The sequence below is a fragment of the Phocoena phocoena genome, chromosome 2 (genome assembly GCF_963924675.1).
Source record: "Phocoena phocoena chromosome 2, mPhoPho1.1, whole genome shotgun sequence".
Taxonomy (NCBI): Eukaryota; Metazoa; Chordata; class Mammalia; order Artiodactyla; family Phocoenidae; genus Phocoena; species Phocoena phocoena.
This window is the reverse complement of record NC_089220.1, coordinates 126,042,194-126,063,752: the sequence shown is the minus strand read 5'-3', so window position 1 is coordinate 126,063,752 and position 21,559 is coordinate 126,042,194. Positions and strand designations below refer to the sequence as shown.

Genomic DNA, 21,559 nt, shown 5'->3' with positions numbered 1-21,559 from the left:
TGGGGGCTATCCACTGGCTCCTGTGAGGCGAGGAATGCCAGCCTCACCCACTGAGACAGGCATGGGGGGTGTGATGGATTTTCAAGATGCTTCTCCAATATCAATCCCCAATTTCTATTTGTACTCTATCAGGACTTTCTTAATATGAACAAATTACAGTTAGGGGAACCACTGTCAGAAACCAGTGTCAGAACCACTGTCAGAAACCAGAAACCAGAAACCAGTGCCTGCGCCGGTCAGGCACCACAGTAACCACCTGCATGAGTTATCTTACAACACGAGGTCCTGGTAAGGGATGTAGAACTAACAAGCTACTGCCATCCAGAAGAATTCGGGAAAGGTCAGAAGGAGAGAGGAGATGCCATTCCATATGTCCTGCCAACCTCCCAGAATCCTTCTCGCTGGAATCCATCTTGGCTGAGCAATGCACGTACCACCAGGAAGGACCCTGAGTCAGAATGATTGGCCAGAGACAACCCGGAAACTAATCCCATCACCCTAAAACCCAAGACTGCGAGCCACGTGGCAGAGCAGTCCTCCTGGGTTCTCTTACCCTGCTGCTCTCCGCCTGGGCACCCCTTCCCAATAAAGTCTCTTGCTTTGTCAACATGTGTGATTCCTCGGATAATTCATTTCCGAGTGTTAGACAAGAGCCCACTCTTGGGCCCTGGAAGGGGTCCCCCTTCTTGCAACAGTAGGAGTTTAGACATAAACCCAAATGACTGGAACAGGCAGGTCACTGGAAAGGATATCCAAGTGGCAACTACGGACACAATCAGATGCTCAGCCTCACTGCTTATGAAAGAAACGCACAGGACAACCTCAACAAGATACCACTACACACCCACCAGAATGGTCAGAGTGGAAAAGACATACAGCACCGAGCACTGGGGAGGCTGGGGGCAGGTGGAAGCTTACTGCTGCTCAGGGCAAGGGGATGGCATGGCCACTCTGCAAACCAGGCCCTCACCCTGTCACACACGCACCAGGAGCCAACACGCACCTGCACGCGTGCCCAGCACATGCACTCCACCGTGATGAGCAGTGCTGTGCTGGGAGCCACATACTCAAGGGTAGGTGCCCTTTCTGCACATTACACCATCAGAAAGATGTATAAAACAAGGAAAAGCATAAGGTAGAGAGGCTGGGGGGAGAACCCGGAAAGCGGAGAGAAAATTCTGAGAGAAAGCCGAGTCCCTCTGAGCTCCTGTTGGGTAGGACCGGCTCCTGCCAGGTGGGTCCCAAGGGCCCCAGGCAGACCCAGCACAGTGCAGGGAAGCACGAAGTTCTGCTCAGATGATCAGTATCACAGACAGCAGGTCTGCCCTTTCCCTGGATGACAGGCAGCATTCAGGTGGAAGGAAGAGCAAGAGGCAGCTGAGTGGCAGCGCTTTTGGGTTTTTTGCTCTGCTCTATTGAATGAAGGTAGATCAGAAGATAAAGCCACCACAGTGGTTAAGACCCGCTCACCACCCAGAGACAGGGTGACTTCAGCGGTTCTGCCTCCTGTTCTTGCACCAAGAGCTCCGAGGAGCAAGCAGGGCACAGCCGCGGGATCAAAGTGCTGCAGGGCTACTAATGCCCCCGCAGGGCAGCCGCCGTCCTAGTGTTAAGGCCTCCTCTGAAAAGTACCAAGAACTTAGGCTCAAGTGCAGAAAACTGTGATTTTAAAAAACTATCCCTGTGAGTACCTCATACGTTAAAAGCACACGTATGGGGGTGCATATCTGTGGGGGTGCTTCCCTGTGGAAGCAAAAAGCCATTACAGGAACATAACTTCACTCCCCAAGGTCTTGGGAGGAGGTGGGCTGCTTTCCTTCCTGATGCTCAGGGTGTGGACGCTGTGTGGTGACCCTAACGCACTCCTGCTTCTAAGATCCACTCACCTCCCCATCCTTCCTGTGCAGAGCTGGCTTTTCACACAAGATCAATGGAGCCTTTTCTCCCCACCCTACTCCCCAGCCACCCCCCAAACACAAGCCTCCTGATGGGGTACCAGAACTCACATTAGAGATGAACTCTCTGCATTGCAGTCTTTTGGCAAAATCTCCCACTGACAGCGACACAAATTATGTCAGGAAAGGACAAGCTTAGGAAGCTGGATTAAAAACACGGATGGTCCCCAAAGCCTTGATGTTAGTTGGCAAGAAATAAAAATTCCAATAGCTGTAAAGACCAAGACTAGAGAAAAAAATGGGGGGACTCTTTTGCCAGTATTTTGGACAGTGAATAAACCAGCTGCAGAAGATGGGAAAGGTGCCAGGAATATAAAGTGAAGGGGGTGGGGAGAGGGTGGTGGGAGAGTTCCAAGTAGGAGATGTACATAGCAGTGAGATTTGGACATTCTTGGGAAATCTCAAGGCAGTGAGCCTGGTGATTTAAGGAGTGAGCCGGGAGAGGATGTTGTTTTGGTCAGAGCTTGGCTTGGGGCCTCCATCAGCTGTGCTTTGTAACAATCACCACCTCAGGCCATTCTGCAAAAGCAGGCTGACAACTACTGCCTGGACTTCAGCAAACCCTCTCTGCTCCTGCATCTCCCTGGGAAGGAACCAGGACTGCTGCAAAGCTGCCCCCACAAGGCCAGCCCCTTCTCTTCCCGTTCACCTGGGTGGTTCCATGAAGGTGAGAAACCTTGTAGAAAACTACAGGGGAAAAAGAGCCTGTTGCTTCAGAACAGGAAATGGAGCTACACTGTTATTGCAAAAGACTGGACCGACCACCAAGGCGTAACTATTATAGGAGCAAAAACATATTGTTTCTCTCACTTGTAATAAACAAAGTCAGATTATGTTTGGAGCTTGCTCTTGAGATGGCTCTGAGCACCTCTAGCTGTGAGCACAGCCTCACTGGGGCAGGGAAGGCACAGGTGAAGATGGCCCTCATGCCCAGGGGCACCTGGACCCCATTCCTGGCTGTTCACAGTTTGTGGGCCTCAGTGAGGCTAGATGGTGCAAGGGGAGGGGCCTACCTGGTGACCCACCTCCTTGGCATAATAATTCACAATAACCTTTGTGTTTTTTAAGGAAAGACGATATTAGATGTGTGTTTTGCAGCACTGGAAGATCAGAAAGTTCGCTTTTTCTCAGCAAGCATGCGTCTAGACAGTCAGGTGGTCAAGTACACATTACAGAGGGCTGGTCTGCTGTGGGCATGGAAGGAGGATGGGGCCCAACAGCTCAAAGGTCAGTGGGGGAGGACACAGTGAAAACAAGTGAGCAAATGCATATGAGTAATTATAAATCACTATAATACTTGTAACGTTAGGAAAGGGTGCAGAGAGAGCGTGTAGAGCAGGCACCCACCTCGGGCAGGGTGGTCAGGGGAGGAGACCTGTCTGAAGAGAAGACACAAAGAGGGCAAAGGAAGCCTGGAAGAGGGAAAGGAGCACTGACCCAGGTCCGGAGGTTGGGGCGTTGTGTCTGACAACAGAAAGGAGGTGCAGTAGGTTGAATAGGGTGGTGCCTTCCCCTGCAAAGACAAACCCACCCAGAACCTGCAAATGTGACCTTAACTGGGAAAAGGGTCTTGCTAGATATCATCAGGATCTCATAATTATGAGATGAGATCATCCTGGATTAGGGTGGCCCCTAAACCCAATGGCCAGTGTCCTGAGAAGAGAAGAGGTGGTGAGGAGAAGCACAGAGAAGACGTCCATATGAAGGCAGGGGCAGAGGCTAGAGTGGTAAGTCTATAGGGCAGAGAAGGCCGGCAGCCACCAAGGGCAAGGGGACAGGAGAGCAATGGATTCTCCTTCAGAGTTTCAGGAAGGAATCAATTCTGCTGACACCTTGACTTCAAACTCCTGGTTTCCAGAACTGTGAGAGGATAAATTTATATTGTTTTAAGACACCAAGGGACTTCCCTGGTGGTGCAGTGGTTAAGAATCCACCTGCCAGCGCAGGGGACACAGGTTTGATCCCTGGTCTGGGAAGATCCCACATGCCGCAGAGCAACTAAGCCTGTGCGCCACACTACTGAGCCTGCTCTCTACAGCCCGCGAGCCACAACTACTGAAGCCCGTGAGCTTACAGCCCATGCTCTGCAACAAGAGAAGCCACCGCAATGAAGGGTAGCCCCCACTCACCGCAACTAGAGAAAGCCCACGCAAAGAAACGAAGACACAACACAGCGAAAAATAAATAAATAAAAAATAAAATAAATTAAAAAAAAAAGACACCAAGTCCTGGTAATTTATTACGGTAGTCACAGGAAACTAATACAGGGGCCACGGTGAAGAGCATGGATTTCATTCTAAGTGCAGCGGGGAGTGAACAAAAGGGCTGAAGCTGGAAGAGGTATAATTGGCTTTACTGGTAAGTGGATGTCTCTGGCTTTCTGTGGAGAATGAATTTGGGGGCCGGGGGGATCATGTGGGAAGCAGGGAGGCTGATGCTGATCGTCCGAGAGGACACTGGAGCCTCGCTACTGGGTCCAAACCTGACCGGCCGTTGCCCAGCTGTGTGACCTGCAGCAAGTTACCTAACCTCCATATGATTCAATTTTTAACATGTGCAAAGGGGACAAAAAAGACGCCTCTCCCTTATGACAAATTTAGGTGATTTACTATGTGCAAATGTCTAGAAGGGAACCTGGCACCTGGACAGGGCCCTGCGTGCCCTGTTCTCATCATTATCAGAGATGGAGGAGGAAGAGAGGGGACGAGGGGCCATGCATACACTCAGGGGCTTTGAACTCGACCTATGCAACAGCTGGTGGTGCTATTTACTGAGGGGGACGTGGGCTGGGAGGGGAGTTTGGGGGAGGAGAGATCGCAGCTTAGGAACCATCAGGTTTGAGGTGTCCAGGAGAAAACCAAGGGCAGTTGGCGGGACTATGCCCCTATAGGGGGGCGGGGACTTAATCCAGTTTTGCTTATCTTTTTTTTTTTTTTTTCAGTTTTGTTTATCTTAAGTGTACACCGAGCAGGGTCCCTGGCCCTGAGTTAGGGCCCTGTGCAGGTTTACTGAAGGCAACATGTTGGAGAGGCATCTCCGAGGAGGGTGTTCTCTCTCGGGTCCTTCTCCAGTTGCCCTGCCCCACGGGGTGTTGCTGGAAGACTTCCCTCCTGGAGATGTGTCAGAGCCCACAACCACCTGATGTGCTGAGACCCATAAAACCCCTCAGCTGTCTACATGTGGTAGTCCTACAGATTCCCCATTCCTCAATGATAAGATGTAGGAAGGGGACAAGGAGAGATGAAGTTCGTGACCGCCAGTTGGGGGCCACCTGATAAAGCAGAGGAATGGAAGAAGGTTTTTAAAACAACTTTGGGATTTCCAGAACAGCCTCTTTATGGGGCCAATGGGCCTGGAGGGGTGGGGTGAGGATGCAGCATGGGAAATCCCATGGCAGTACAGGCCAGGGTGGGGGGTATGTTCACTCAGCCCTCTGAACTCAGGGGTCTTTAGGAGCCTCCTATCACAAAATGCCCCTGTGCCCAGAAGAGAGAAAGCAGCTGGGGTGGCGACAATGGGCACAGCCGAAGCATGGTTGGGGGGGGTGGGTGCGCCTTAGCCGACGTCATCTTCACAAAACACAAAATCAGGTCCCATGAAAATTGTGCCTAACACATTTGCTCAGCATTGATAACATCTTATTCTTGCAAGGATGCCTTCACCTAAACACAATCCTATTGTTGACCATCTTGGGACACAGGGTCCTTCCAGAGGTATTTAAAGGGTCAGATATTCCCCTACTATGACATTTACTGGGTGTCACCTGACCTGGGATGATGTATGTAATGTGCCAAAGGAGAGCAGTCCTTGGCCAGAGCACCTGAGCTCCAATCACAAACATGAAGCACCCATGACAGCCACAGCCTTTGCAAATTGTGCTCTGCACTTAACAAATCCTTTCTCCTCTGAGCCTCAAAACAGTGCTGCGAGGTAGGAGGTAGGGCATGTGGTCTTGCCCCTGTTCTTCTCCTGGTGCTAATATCAAGAGGGGCCGTGTAGTAAATACAGATCATGTACTTTACATGCATTCCCATGGATTTTTCCAATTTTTAGATGGATAGGAAGGTAACAGCTGCCTGTTGCTATAAAAAGTGGCCCTGAGGGCTTCCCTGGTGGCGCAGTGGTTGGGAGTCCGCCTGCCGATGCAGGGGACATGGGTTCGTGCCCCGGTCCGGGAAGATCCCACATGCCGTGGAGCGGCTAGGCCCGTGAGCCATGGCCACTGAGCCTGCGCGTCTGGAGCCTGTGCTCCGCAATGGGAGAGGCCACAGCAGTGAGAGGCCCGCGTACTGAAAAAAAAAAAAAAAAAAGTGGCCCTGGGATTTGAAGCCTTGTCTGTTCTGGCTTTGAAGCCTGGCTCTTCCTACTGTACCATGCCAGCTCCCTGTAAAGGAGGAAGCTGAGGCCCAGAGAGAGAAGGGTCTTCCTTGAGGTCACACGACCAATAACCAACCAAACCAGGCCCAAATCTCCACACCATGATTCCAAACCCAGAGCTCTCTTCTTTGGGCGAGAGGTGGAACTATTTTAACATCATCACAGAGAAATGGAAAAACTGAAGCCACTATTAAACTCTCACCACTTAGCTAAATAGGTTTTCTAATCATCTACCCATCTATGATGGCAAATTTTATGTACCAACTTGACTGGCCGTGGGATGCCGAGACTAAAAATTCTTCCTGGGGGTGTTTGTGAGGGTGTTTCCAGATGAGATTAGCATTTGGATTGGTGGACTCCTAGAGCAGTTGCCCTCCCCAGTGTGGGTGGGCATCACCCAATCCACTGAGGGCCTGATTAGAACAAAAGGCAGAAGGAGGCCTCACTGTTTGAGCTGCGATGTCTCCTCTCATCTTCTCCTGCCCTTGGACTGGGATTTACATCATGGGCTCCCCTGGTCCTCAGGCCTTCAGACTCAGACTGAATTATACCTGGACCTTCAGCTTGCATGTGGCAGATCACGGAATTTCTCAGCCTCCATAACCATGTGAGCCGATAATAAATCATACGTATATGGCTATTGGTTCTGCCTCTCTGGAAAATCCTAATATACCACCTATGCTTTTAATTAAGAATTCACTTCTAAAAGATTAAATACCTACCTACTATCTGTCAGGCACTCTGCTGGGTGCTGGAGGGAAAAGTTTTAATAAGACAATACATAATGCCAATGCTTACAGCACTACCAGAAAATACAGTGTTCCTGACATTGACTAAACTGTGAGTGTAAGTTTTCCTTTAATCTGGAGGTTCTCAACCTTGGCTGGTCGTTGGAGTCGCCCAGAGAGATTTGGCACATCTGATTCCTGGGCCCCACCTGCAGAGTTTGTGATTTAATTGGTTTGGGATACACATTGGACATTAGAATTTTTAAATACAGGAGAGGTTTGCTAATTATTCATCAATACGATTTAATTGTAGATATAAACCATTTCCTTTTAGTCATAATTTATAACTTGCTCATTTTCAAAAATTAATGTGATGGCACACAAGATGTAAAACAGATTATTTAAAGAAATATTAAAAATGGGAAATTTCAAAAAAAAAAAATGGGAAATTTCAAGAGAAAAGGAGAAAAAATAAACCTGTGATAAAGGAATTATTACAGTTAAGCATAAGATCTAGCCCTGAGTTTTTTGGAACAAATGTGTAGAGGTGAACAAGGATTATGGCATCATCATAGTCAATAAAAGGAAGCCTATGAGGAAACAAAACTAAAACTATTTTCTGTCAAACAGTTCTAACAGGACAGGTGAAAGATATTTGGATACAAAAGAGTGGAACCCACAAATGCTTTGCAACTTATCAACAGCCAGGCTGCTCCCAGATTAGCTCATAATCAATTTGAAGGTCAGCCTCACTTTTCTGAAGGTCTGCCAGCTTCCCTGGGATAACCCTTGTCTAAGGCAGCCAGGAAGCAGGCCGGGAGGGATTCTCTTCCAGCTGGATGAGAAACGGTTCTACCAGGGCCCACGCAAGGAAGGGTAGCCAGCTCCCCACAGGACTTACTGCATCTCTGTTACAGAGAGAGTTCTGTTTGAGCTGAGATGCCATCTGATGCACACAATGCCCGGCAACCTGGACCTTCGGTTCATGTTCACTTTCCTTCAGCTCAAATCAATGGCGGGAGACAGACCCTGCTCTGCAAGGCAATGCGAGCTGCAGTTTGGAAACCCCGATCCACGCACCCTGGAGAAGGCTGGTCAGGGGGACTTACGGAGGGTTGTCGCATTTCCTCTGCCGGAAGCGGGCTCCCGTGCCACACGTGCGGCTGCACATGCTCCAGCTGCCCCACAGGCTCCAGTCTCCATCCACGTGCTCCGGGATGGGCGTCTTGTTCACACACTCCCCCGCGCGGCACCACTGAAACACAGCAGGGCAGCAAACCTGCTTACTCACTAAAAACTGAGATCCCCTCCATGTGAGAAAACACCACGCCTCCGAAACCCAATTTTTGTTAATTTACACAAAAGTAGACTATTTCGGGGTGTGTAAGTTTGCTAACTCTGGTGACATTGGTGACATTCCTTCCATATCCAACCTGACACTGCTATGGCTCTGGGGTTTGGATTTTACCCTAAACTTCCACGTGAATGTGTTCAGTGGAGGTTCTCTAAATTCCCAGAAAAAGGATGAATTCACATGGCTCATGGAGAAACCTATCTTCTGCAAACTGTTTAATATGAGTCTCTTTCTGAAAGGCAGTATTTCCTGGCTCTGTAGTTTTGAACTTCAGGGTTGGGATTGGTGCTTGGAGATGATACAGCTGGTGCCACGTGGGAGAACCTTGGCTCTTTCTGAGGATAAGAGAAAGCCAATCCTCGAAAATAATTTCCCAATGTGTGTGGCACAAACCCTGGAGCAGGAGATGTGACTTAATGGTCCTGATCAAAACAGCTCTTTCAGTTCGTACAATAAGACTAGAGAGAAAGCCTTAGGCTGTGGTTGCTGGTCCTGAACACCTCTCCTAACACTTGCCAGTCTCTCCTGTTAATGAAGATCAGGCTGAAGACTGGCGCTCTTAACCGCTAGTATTGTTCTCATTAAAATCATCTTACGACAGCCTTTTCTGCACGGCAAGTGATCCTGTTTTTCCATTTACGGTCTACTGATATAAAAGTTTTAAGTAAATTCACCCATGTGACAAAAGGAGTTAGTTAATTACAAATATTGAGTAAATGATTCCTGTATAAGAAAAACAGGAGAGAGCTGAACATATGCCTCTGTGCCTTAAGTGGGCTCCATGGAATTTCTGGGGTGGCCAGGGGGTGCTTCAGGGGCTCCTGAGTGCAGTGCGGACCACCTTTCAGAAGAGGTGCCAATGTGCAGGTGATATGGGGTTGCCTGCTGGGGGCAGTGAGAAGCTGGGTTACCTTGTCTGCCCCACACTCTGTGCCATCCAGGGGAGGGTCCAGTTTGGTTTTGCAGGATGTATCTCCTTCCACCAGGCACCACAGTCCAGCGCACATCAGATGCTGCTGACAAGGGAAGGAACGTGACTGCCGAGAACTCCGCACGCAGGTCACAATGGGGCCGGAAGGTGGGACTCCCTGACCAGTTTGGATTTGGGATTTGAAACATGAGGGGAAGAAGGAGGGTCATGTATCTGGATATCAAAAAAAACAGATGCATCATTTCAACTAGTTCATTTAGCTCAACAAAATTCCATGCATTTATTCCTAGGAGGGCTCACCTCCTGGGGGTTGAGCTCAGCAGTTCCTGCACTAGCTATTGAGGGCCTAGGAGGCATCCGATGCAGGCTGGGGCCTGGGAGCCCTTAACAAGCAGATCCATTCAATGTAGGAAGGTACAAGGCAGATTCCCACTGGTCCTACAGAGCGCACGGGAAAAGAACCTCAGCAACCAAGCCTCCTCAGGGCGGGCTCGCTCTGGAGCTGAGGCTGGTGCAGCTGCTATGCGGCCTCAGGAGTGAGAACCCAACAGGTGATGTAGGCTCAGGGCTGCCCTGGGGTTAAAGAGGCAAACTTCAATCCTCCCTGAGGTCACCTGCTTGCTAGCCCCGCTGAGCCACCTGTGATTTCTTATAGTATTTCACCTAGAGAGTTTCTTACCATCCACGAATATACAATTAAAATAATTCTACTAAAACAGGAAAAAGCATTTAAAAACACAGACTCCCATTTTCCCATTTGTATTAATGGGAAATTTGGACATGGGTAAAGTACTCAGAATGAGACACTTTATCAAAATAACTGAAGCAGACATGGCTGGTGTCCTCCCCATCTGCCTCCGTCTCCCCTGCAGGACTCAGGGCAGACACCATCCCCCCACATGTCCTGCTGCTTCCCTGATCTGCCTGTTAGAAGCTGTTCTCTGGCCACAGAGCAACCCTTGACCACAAGGGATGGGAGCTGGACACCCGTCCCTGGGTGGAATGGCTCTGAGGCAAGGTCCACACATCTGGCAAGGTCCCAGGGGTGGTCTGTTGTCCGCCCACCAGTGCACCTTGCTTGATCACCCCTCATTTCCCTGCCCCCTCACAGTGCTTCCTGGGATCACTTCCCAGATAAACTCCTTGCACCCAAATCCTCGCCTTGTGGTCTGAAAATTGAGAACAGATGTACTTAAGGCTCTTTGAAAGACGCAGTGCTTCCAGGATGCCAGACCCAAACATGGCGACAATGCCTGAAGGCTCCATCCTCCAGGGCGCAGCCGTGGACCGGAGGGTACACCTCAGGCAGGGTCCCCACGTACAGCTCAGGGCAGTCCCTGCGGGGCTCGTGAGGGTGTGAGGACTCAGTATAGAGGCCGGCTGTTCCAAGTAATCGCGAACATCTGCGCAGAGGAGACGCGCAACTGTGCTGTCCAAAGTTGGAAAATGTTTAGATGTTGAAGGGACAGAAACAAAGGCGCAAAGGGAGGGAAAGCAGAACCGCAGGCTTGACAATGAGCTCAGAACAGCCCACAGCCTTTTTTCATTTTTCAAGTATGTCAGAGCTGCTCTGTGCCCCTAAAGAAGTTGATGAGTCGAGTGGAATTTTGCACATTTGGGTTCAGAAAAGCCTCCACATTCCCATTATTGTCCTTCTCTCAATGGAGTGGTAACAGGATGAGTGGCTGGAGCACAGCACCAGCTGGTCCCCATAAAGACCAACGGCACCTTGTTAAGTGTGTGATTTCATGCACTTTGACCTAAGAGCTCTTCCAGAGCATGGTGTCAGTGTGTGGACACGTATTCATGAAACAAGGCGGGCCCAGGAGGTGAATTTATGGGCTAGCAGTGTTTAGGATTAGGAGACCTAATTGCCCCTTAGGAGAGAGAGGAAGACAGTGGTGTGTGAGCTTTATAGACAGTGTTTTCTCTAACTTTTCTAATCATCAAAGAAAAGGAGAATGAGGTCAGGCAAAGATTTCTTAAACAGAACAAAAAAAGTACTAGCCATAAAGGAAAAAAATTTATGAATTATACTATTTATTATACTATTATACTAATTATACTATTAATCATACTATTTAATATTAAATATTAAAATGAGCTGGAGTAGGGAAATGTTAAAATGAAGAACTTTTTTTTTTGGCTGCGCTGGGTCTTCATTGCTGCGTGCAGGCTTTTCTCTGGCTGCGGCGAGCAGGGGCTACTCTTTGTTGCAGTGCGCAGGCTTCTCATCGCGGTGGCTTCTCTCGTAGTAGAGCATGGGGTCTAGGTGCGCAGGCTTCAGTAGTTGCAGCACACGGGCTCTGTAGTTTCAGCACACAGGCCCCAGAGTGAGCGGGCTTCATTAGTTGTGGCGCATGGGCTCAGTAGTTGCAGCTTGTGTGCTCTAGAGCACTGGCTCAGTAGTTGTGATGCACGGGCTTAGTTGCCCCGTGGTATGGGGGATCTTCCCGGACCAGGGATTTAACCTGTATCCCCTGCATTGGCAGGCGGATTCTTAACCACTGGACCACCAGGAAGTCCCAAAATGAAGGACTTCTGTTTATCAAAGACAACTGTAAGAAAGTGAGAGATGTATGCAATGGGAGAGAGATTTGTAAGGCACAGAACCAACAAAGATTTGTATCCAGAATATATATAAAACAAACCCCTAAAACTCCTACTGATCAATCAAGAAAAAGACCCAAATAGAAGAATGGGCAAAAGATTTGAACAAACATTTCACATAAAAGGATATATAAACATATAGGATGGCCAGAAAACATGCTCAGTTTCATTAGTCATCAGAGAAAAGCAAATTAAAACCAACCAGCTAAAAAATAGAAACAAACAAACAAAACCAACCAGCTACCTCTTCACACTGACCAAAATGGCTAGAATGAAAGAGATGGAGAATACCAAGTGTCAGCAAGGATGTAAGAATACCAAGTGTCTCATAAACTGATGATGAGATTCTTAGTTCCACAACTTTGGAAAACTCTTTGACAGTACTTACTAAAGCTGAAGAAATGCAATACCAGCAATTCCACTCCTAGGTTTGTATCAAACAGAAATGTGTGTGTACGTTCACCAAAAACATTGTCAAGAATGTTCACAGCCACAGTATTTGTATTTCTTAGTTCCCAAGATGGAGACAACCCAAGCACCTACCAACAGCAGAACAGGTAAATTATGGTCTATTAGAACAATGGGATACTATACGACTCCATGTATATGAAGTTCAAAAATGAGTAAGAGAAAACTAGTGTTGGGAGTCAGTTTAAAAACAGACAACAAGGATGAGCAGAAAAGGTGACTGTAAAGCTGTAGCCTCTGACCTCAGCTTGGCCACCAGCATTGCTCTGTGTGCCCAAGCCAAGCAACTGCCTTTCTGTGATTCATTTCCACAGCTCAACAAATGGGGTGGACCACACCAATGCTTGTCACTGTGATGACTTCTAGATGGATAGCTGGCATTCACGTCACGCTTTACAAATGACAAAGTGCTCTGACGTCTGTCATCCTGAGGCTCATGAAAGCCCTGGGAGGCAGGGCTTTCTCTATTTTTTCCCACTTTTTGTTTTCTTTTCTTTTTTTTGAAGTAGATGAGTTTATTACTCATAGGTCCTGCAATAATTAGAGCAAGTCTTAAGGGCTCACTCAGGGAGGCCAAGGCAAGATGCAGGCAGAGAGAGTGGCAATACTTGGACTCATGCCTTTATTAGCGACCATAGGTGAAATTCTTTGGGTTTCTCCAGTTGAGTGTGTACTGTTAAATTAGAACCAAAATGTGCAGTATTTTCTTTCTTTTTAAAAAATTTTTTATTGGAGTATAGTTGATTTACAATGTTGTGTTAGTGTCAGGTGTACGGTAAAGTGAATCAGTTATACATATACATATAGCTACTCTTTTTTAGATTCTTTTCCCATATAGATCATTACAGAGTACTGAGTAGCGTTCCCTGTGCTATACAGTAGGTCCTTATTAGTTACATATTTTATATATAGTAGTGTGTATATATCAATCCCAATCTCCCAATTTATCCACCCCCTTCCCCCCCCAGTAACCGTAAGTTTATTTTCTACACCTGTGACTGTATTTGTTTTGTAAATAAGTTCACTTGTACCATTTTTTTTAAGATTCTACATATAAGCTATATCATATGATATTTGTCTTTCTCTGTCTAACTTCATTCAGTATGACAATCTCTAGGCCCATCCATGTTGCTGCAAATGGCATTATTTTGTTCATTTTTGTTGTTGTTGTTGTGTTGGGTCTTCGTTGCTGCACGCGGGCTTTCTCTAGTTGCATCGAGTGGGGGCTACTCTTTGTTGCAGTGCGCGGGCTTCTCATTGTGGTGGCTTCTCTTTGTTTCGGAACACGGGCTCTAGGCGTGTGGGCTTCAGTAGTTGTGGCACACAGGCTTACTTGCTCCACGGCATGTGGGATCTTCCCGGAGCAGGGATCGAACCCGTGTCCCCTGCCCTGACAGGCAGATTCTTAACCACTGCGCCACCAGAGAAGTCCCTATTTTGTTCTTTTTATGGCTGAGTAATATTCCATTGTGTGTGTGTGTGTATATATATATCTTCTTTATCCATTCCTCTGACAATGGACATTTAGGCTGCTTCCATGCCTTGGCTATTGTAAACAGTGCTGCAGTGAACATTGGGGGTGCATGTATTTTTTCGAATTATGGTTTTCTCCGGATATATGACCAGGAGTGGGATTGCTGGATCATATGGTAGTTCTATATTTAGTTGTTTAAGGAATCTCCAGACTGTTCTCCATAATGGTTATACTAATTTACATTCCCACCAACAGTGTTGGAGGGTTCCCTTTTCTCCACACTCTCTTCAGCATTTATTGCTTGTAGATTTTTTAATGATGGCCATTCTGACCAGTGTGAGGTGATAACTCATTGTAGTTTTGATTTGCATTTCTCAAATAATAATAGTGATGTTGAGCATCTTTTCATGTGCTTTTTGGCCATCTGTGTGTCTTCTTTGGAGAAATGTCTATTTAGATCTTCTGCCCTTTTGATTGGGTTGTTTTTTTTGATATTGAGCTGCATGAGCTGTTTGTATATTTCCCACTTTTCCAACGAGGAGGCAGATGTTTGTGGACACCAAGGGCCCTGAGCTGGGTCAGAAACACAGGACTGGGAGTTTACTTATCAAGGTTCATATTCTGGTTCTTGACCCACGTGGTGCCTACACAGGTGCATTCACTTTATAAAAACTGATCAAGCTCTAAACTTAGGGATTTATGTACTTTTCTGTATGCATGTTATAATTCAATAAAGCTATTAAATAAGTAAATAAATGCTTAGACAGTGATGTAAGGTTATCTGGACTCAACTTATCACAAGGTAAAAGCAGGGAAATCAGAGCTTCACAAGGAAATATAAGGATAAAACATACGTGCAGGAAGTCATACCTCAAACAGGAGAGAGACTCTGCATGGTGAGCAGTCTCTGTAAGTTGGGACACGGATACACACACACACACCCCACACACCCCTCTCATAAGGAGAGTTTCTGATAGCCTGGAAGCAGCCCTCCTTCTGCCTGACATGAACATCCTATAAATAGCTGGTCCAGGAATAACTCAGAGGTGAACAATAGTAGAAAAGAAGCAGTACAGGATCTATACTAAGATACTGTAAATAAAAAAGGGAGAAAAAACAGGAGGGAGAAAGCAGATGAAGAATACTCATCAGACAATATGATCATGGAATGGCTAAAAATAATGTGCAAGCATAGTACCATTAATGTTTTAAAAACACAGTAATTGTGTCTTTTCTTTTGCATTTGCAAAAAGCTAATACACAAGAACTAAGGGAAAAGACAGTCATGTCAAAGGAGATAAAATATGAGCTATTAGAACTTGATCAAGAAATGTAACAGAAAATAAAATCAGATGACCAATGATAACTAAAGTGAAAGCAACATAAAGAAAAGACACACTACTGAGCACACAGGGAGGTACATGGAGTTGATGATTGAGAAAAAGTGAATACAATAAAAATAGAAATGAACAAATAATTCAAAACAATTAAGAGGAAATGACAGATATGGAAGACACATAAAGGAGAGCTGACATAAGCATAAGTAGGAAGCAGGCAGGATGGACTTTCTCTATTTTTCCACTTTTCCAGTGAGGAGGCAGATGATTGTGGAGGTCAAGGAGCCCAAGCCGGGTAAGAAGCATGGGACTCCTAAAGAAGAGAACTAAAGTAATGTAACAGGAGAGGTATTTGAATATAAATTCAAGACCTATCCTGAAATGAAAGAAGATCTCAGACTCAGATTGAAAAGCAAAGCCCTGTTCCAGGGAAAAAGACAAAGAATGATGAACACAGAGGCATGTCCCAATAAAGTTACTGGATCTCAGATAAAGAAAAAAGATATTTAAGGCAGCCAGCCCACCGCCCCCTCCCCCCAAAAAAGAGACCAGGTCACGGATGATGGGAAAAGATATTAAGCTACAAGCACATTTCTCTACAGCAGCATTCACTGCCAGAAGGCAGTAATGTTTAGAAAGATACAAGGAAACAAAATGTGACCCAAGAAGTTACTAGCAACTGAACTGTTGCTCAAGTATTTAGGTAACAGAAAAACATTTTTGAACATATAAAGAGTTAAATCCTCTTTTGGAGAAAATACTAAAGGATGAACTTCTGTCAACAAAGAAATGGATGGAAAACTCATGATAAAAGGATTGGAAGTGAGCACTGATCAAAGCATCGAACAAAAAAAATGGAGGGTTGAAGCTGGAGAACCGAATGCAGATGATACACCCCAGGTGAGACAGAAATAATATTGATAAGAACAGCCTGGAAAAGAAGGTGCAGTGGGGTGGGGGCAATAGGAGATTGTCCATATATCCCCATTTCGTCATCTTTTCTAGCTGGGAGAGGAGAAAACACAACAGATAAACATAACTGAGATATAAGAAATTTTAAAGGTAAAATGTTAACCACTAAGAAAAAGAATAAAATTGAGTGGTGGAGGGAATGGAAAGGAAGGGCTTGGAGGTGGAAATGCATTCATTTCATCATGTTCACGGAGTTAGGAAACAGTAGAAACTCTAAAGAGAAGTGTGCCTGAGGCACTTTTGCTTCTGGCCAATGTCAGAATAGATACCCTGAGGGAGGCTGGGCTGCTCCTCCACTATACAAATAGCAAGGTGTTGTAATAAAACACAATTCTTACTGCTGAGCTCATCAGAAGTAAAAAGAACTATTCAAGGAAGCAAATACAAAATACACACATGGCTATATTTATACCTACTTACAAACATATTCCAATCTGTGTTAAGCACATACAAGGGGTGCATTTCCCTGAGGGCCGGCACTGATCTTGAAACTAGAGTTGGCAGAATAAGTTTTGGGCTGGCGGCAAGGTCACAAGCTCTACCTGAGACACCCAGATTAGACCAGGGAATCTGGAAGACTGTTTACCAGTCCTAGAAGGATTGGTGGCATCTCCTGGCTTTCATTGAGATAAATATAAATTCTCCCTGAAGCAAAGCAATCACCACTCAGGCTCTCAGAATTTCATGCTTATCATCAATAAAATGTAAACTCACAATCAAGCATGGAAACATGAGTGACAGATGGCAGAAACAACAAGCAAAAGACTTAAATTCTCAAAGTGTTTTGATAATAGAGTTATCAGATACTGAATATACAATAACTCTATAAAATGTCTTAAAAAATAGAAGATGAGATCACATAAACAAGCTATCAGCAAGATACTATTGAATATGATCAGGCAAATTCGGAAAAAAAACTAGAAAGAACTTTAACAAATCAATTACATAATTGTTGGAGAAAATCAATGGTTTTTGGCACCACTGAAAGAGAGATTTAGTGACTAGGAAATAGATATGAAGAAATTATACAGAATGCAGCATGGAGAGAAAAGGAGGAGGGAAATTAAAAAAGTGGGTTAAGGGCTTCCCTGGTGGCGCAGTGGTTGGGAGTCTGCCTGCCGATGCAGAGGACGCGGGTTCGTGCCCCGGTCCGGGAGGATCTCACGTGCCGCGGAGCGGCTGGGCCTGTGGGCCATGGCCGCTGAGCCTGCGCGTCCGGAGCCTGTGCTCCGCAGCGGGAGAGGCCACGGCAGTGAGAGGCCCGCATATGGAAAAAAAAAAAAAAAGTGGGTTAAGAGATATGATAGAGTGAGAAATACTGATGGATGTGTCTAATCATAGTCCTGGAAAAAGAGAATAGAAAGAATGGGACAGAGGCAACATTTGAGAAGAAACTAGCTGATGCAGAAGATATACCATGTAGAATAAAGAGTTCCCTGACTTAGTGATAGGAGACAGTCTCAATATCCCTGTCTCCTGATATTCATGCCCTGTGTAACACTTTCCCCTTGGCATGAAACAAATGGCTTGCTTTTAATCCACAGAATGCAGTAAAAGCAATAGAATCTCAGTTTAAGCAACTCCTGGGTCAAAGGGAAAGTCGTAACCAAAGTTGCAGATAAAGAAGAAAATAATAAAGGTGAAAACATAGATATCGTGACAAATGGAGTGCTTTAAGGAATATTCAGAGTCTCAAATACTCATATCAATAAACAAGAAGAAAATAAATTAAGTGTCCATTTCAAGAAGTTTGAAAGGGGACAATATTTTCTTATAGAAAACAGAATAAATTAATAAAGATAAAAGGAGAAATTTATTATTTAGGAAACAGAAAAACCATAGAAAAATATAAGAGTTAGCTCTTTGGGGGGAAAAAATGACTGGATAAACCATAATAATCATCTAGATCTCTCCATGGATGCTAAAAAGACATTTAATAAAATTCAATCACAATCTCTTATTAAAACTCTTAACAAAATAAAATATAAATAAATGGATATTTCCTTAACTTGATAAAATATCTATCTCATGGGGAAACATGAGAAGCATTCTTATTAAAGTCAGGAAGAAGAAAAGGGTGTCCATTATCACAACTGTTAGTGTTATTTTAGGTGAGAGAATGCATTAGGGGCTAATATGGAGTTATATAACTAGAAAACCCAAATGACTCAACTGTTATAATCTCTAAAAGAATTCAGTAAGATGGCTAAGTATAAAACTAAGATACTGTAATCAAAGCTCTTTATGAATACAAAATACAACCAATTTCAAAGATGGAATAAAAGACCCATTAAATAGGAAAAAAACATTCTATAGGAATAAATATATTAAGAAACTTGTAAGATCTACATTAAAATAAAAACAAAAAACTTTAAAATTCCCGAGTCAGGGAGGGAAGTCATCTTGAATGGATGTAAAGGAACACTATGTAGAAAGACTTAAAGTATAAAATTATGTATTTTTCCCTAAGTTAATCTATAAACTAATGTAACGGAATTTAAAATACCAATGCAATTTAGAATTAAACAACCAGATTCTAAAGACCATATGGAAAAATAAACAAGAAATAATAATAGCCAGTACAATTGTGAAAAAGCATATGCTTAGTGTATTAAAATATTTTATAAAGCCACAGTATGTAAATATTAAGAGGTACATGATTACACTAGTGGAACAGACTGGAAAATCCAGAAATATTAAAAAAAATAAAAATATATTAAAAAAATGAGACATACAGAAATGTATATTATAAAGATGGCATTTCAAATTTATGGGGAGAATTAAATTATTCAATAAATGGTATGGAGCCACCTGAGTAGCCATCTGGAAGGAAAGTGAGGTTGGACCCCTACCTCACACCCTACCCTAAAATAAATGACTGCTGGATTAAGGATTTAAACATAAAAATTAAACCATAAAAGTACTAGAAGAAGCCATAAGAATTAAATTTATTTACAGTTTAGGAGCGGGAAAGACCTTTCTAAACATGGCACAAAACCAGAAGCCTTAAGAAGAGACATATATTTCACTTTACACACACACACACACACACACACACACACACACACACACTTCTGCCTGACATAAAATATGATAAACAAAATAAAAAACAAATAAACTGGAAAAAAAGAACATTTGCAACTCATATTTCAGCTAAAGAGCCAATTTCCTTAGTAATTAAAACTTCTATCAAATTACTAAAAAAAATCAATAATACAATATAAAAAAGATTTAAGAAGACAGTTCACAGAAAAGATAACACAACTTTTAATTTTTTATATATTTTTAATATATGAAGAAATGCTCAAACTTATTACAAGAGAAATGCCATTCAACTTGCAACAGGCTCATTTCTTGACTGTTCAGATTGGCACAGCTCAGATAGACTGGGAGAAGGTGTGGGAATCGGGCACCTCCAAGTGGTGTTTGTGGGATGGTAAACATAAGCTTTTGCGGGAGGTCAATCTGGCAACATCTATCAACAATGGAGGCATGAACCTGATTTCACATAAAGTTAAAAGACAGGCAGACTAATCTGTGGGATCAGAAATTAAGATAGTAATTATCGCTGGGGGTTAGTGAACAGAAGGGGGCTTTGGGGGGGCTGCTGGAATTGTTGAAACGCTGTACTTCTTCATGCTGGTTATTATGGTGTGTTCAGTTTGTGGGCAATGAATGTGACTGTACATTTATGATTTGAGCACTTTTCCGTGTATTTCACATTGTGTTACAGGTGAATAAAATTACAAAAAAATATATATGTGCAAAAATGACCTTTAACCCACTTCTAGGTATTTACCTTATACATTAATGGCTTTCAATTGGGGGCAATTTTGCACACACACCCTCCACCCCGCCCCAGAGGAATTTGGCAACATCTGAAGACTTTTTTTGGTTGTCCCAAATAGGGGGATGCTCCTGACTGATAGCCAGTAGAGACTAAACATCCTACTGGGCACAAAATAACCCCACAACAAAGAATGATCCAGCCCCAGATGTCAATAGCGCTGGGATCAGGACACTTGGATGCAGATGAACTCAAAAGTAATAACAAAAGGAAAACCAGTAAGTTACCGTGGAGAAGACTGCAAGACACCACCTTAACCAGGTGACTGAGAGTAACAGCACCAGTAATAAGACCACGGCATCTCTGTGGTCTCCTTGATAATGCATAACCCCAATCCAAGCACCGAGAAAACATCAGACAAACCCAAACTGGTACTCTTCAAGTGTCAAGGTCATGAGAGACCCAGAAAGACTGGGGAACTGCCACAGATTGGAGGAGACAAAGGAGACCTGACAACTAAATGCAAAATGGGACCCTGGTACAGAAAAAGGAGAATAGTGAGGAAGCTGGTGAAATCTGAAATATATGTTAGTTAATATCATACCACAGTAATTTCCTGACTTTGATAATGTAAGATGTGAACAGAGAAGGAAGCTGGGTAAAAAGTGTATACTTTCTGTACTATTTTTGTAACTCTTCTTTAAGTCTAAAATTACCTCACAATAAAAAGTTTTAAAAATAACACGATCTGTGGTAAAAAAAAAAAATAAAAAGTCAAACATGGGGCAACTCAATTTTCATTTGTATTAAACAACTCTAAAATGTACTGTTAAGAAAAAAAAAAGCAAGATGCACTGATATCAGTATGGTAGCATGCTAACATTAGCATGAAAAAGGAAACATATAAATGGTTAATTTTGGATTTTATACCTTGGGCATATATTGATAATTCAGAAAATAATTCTGAAAAGTCACACAGATAACCAACCAACCATCTGTGGTGGAGATGGTCTTTGTTGTAATTATTTAGTGCTCACAGTGCATATTTACAAAGAATTGATTAGACAAATTAAAAATGGCAAATGTGACTTTTCCAGAGTGAATTCTTTCTTTTCACCCTCAATGCCACTGCCTTGTTTTATCCTCTTCGTCTCTCAGCTGGACAGCTGCAATAATTCCTCAAAGGTCTTCTTGACTATAATCTTTTTCATGCTCAACAAACTTGCAAAATCTTCTGAAAACACAGATCTTGACTTAAACCATACGTCACTCCCTTCAGGACTAAAACCCCTACGACACAGCTCCACCTTTGTTTAGCTCCTGCCCTTCACTTTTCCCTGTCTGCACCTGACTACCCATAGTCCACAGACACTCGGTGACCTCGCTGGCCCTGCTCCAGGCCCACCTCCCTGCAGGCTGTTCACGCCTACTGGAGACAGAGCATGGAGAGCGAGCATGACCTGCTGCCTGCCCTCAAGAGAACTCAGGCCAGGGAAGGGACCAGGGCTAAATTATCTTAACAGAGAGCCAGGAAATCACCTGCCATATTCTTCCCCACCCTTGTGA

At 44.4% G+C, this 21,559-nt stretch overlaps 1 protein-coding gene across 1 annotated transcript in view; it reads right to left on the bottom strand.

Moving 5' to 3' along the window:
* The window catches only part of ADAMTS17 (ADAM metallopeptidase with thrombospondin type 1 motif 17), a 355,743-nt gene that overhangs the window by 121,609 nt on the left and 212,575 nt on the right, over positions 1-21,559 (bottom strand). The window contains exons 11-12 of the mRNA XM_065871925.1: positions 9,326-9,427; positions 8,170-8,315 (exon numbers count right to left, since the gene is read on the bottom strand). Coding sequence (XP_065727997.1) covers positions 8,170-8,315; positions 9,326-9,427 — 248 coding nt within the window. The remainder of the gene's footprint in view (positions 1-8,169; positions 8,316-9,325; positions 9,428-21,559) is intronic.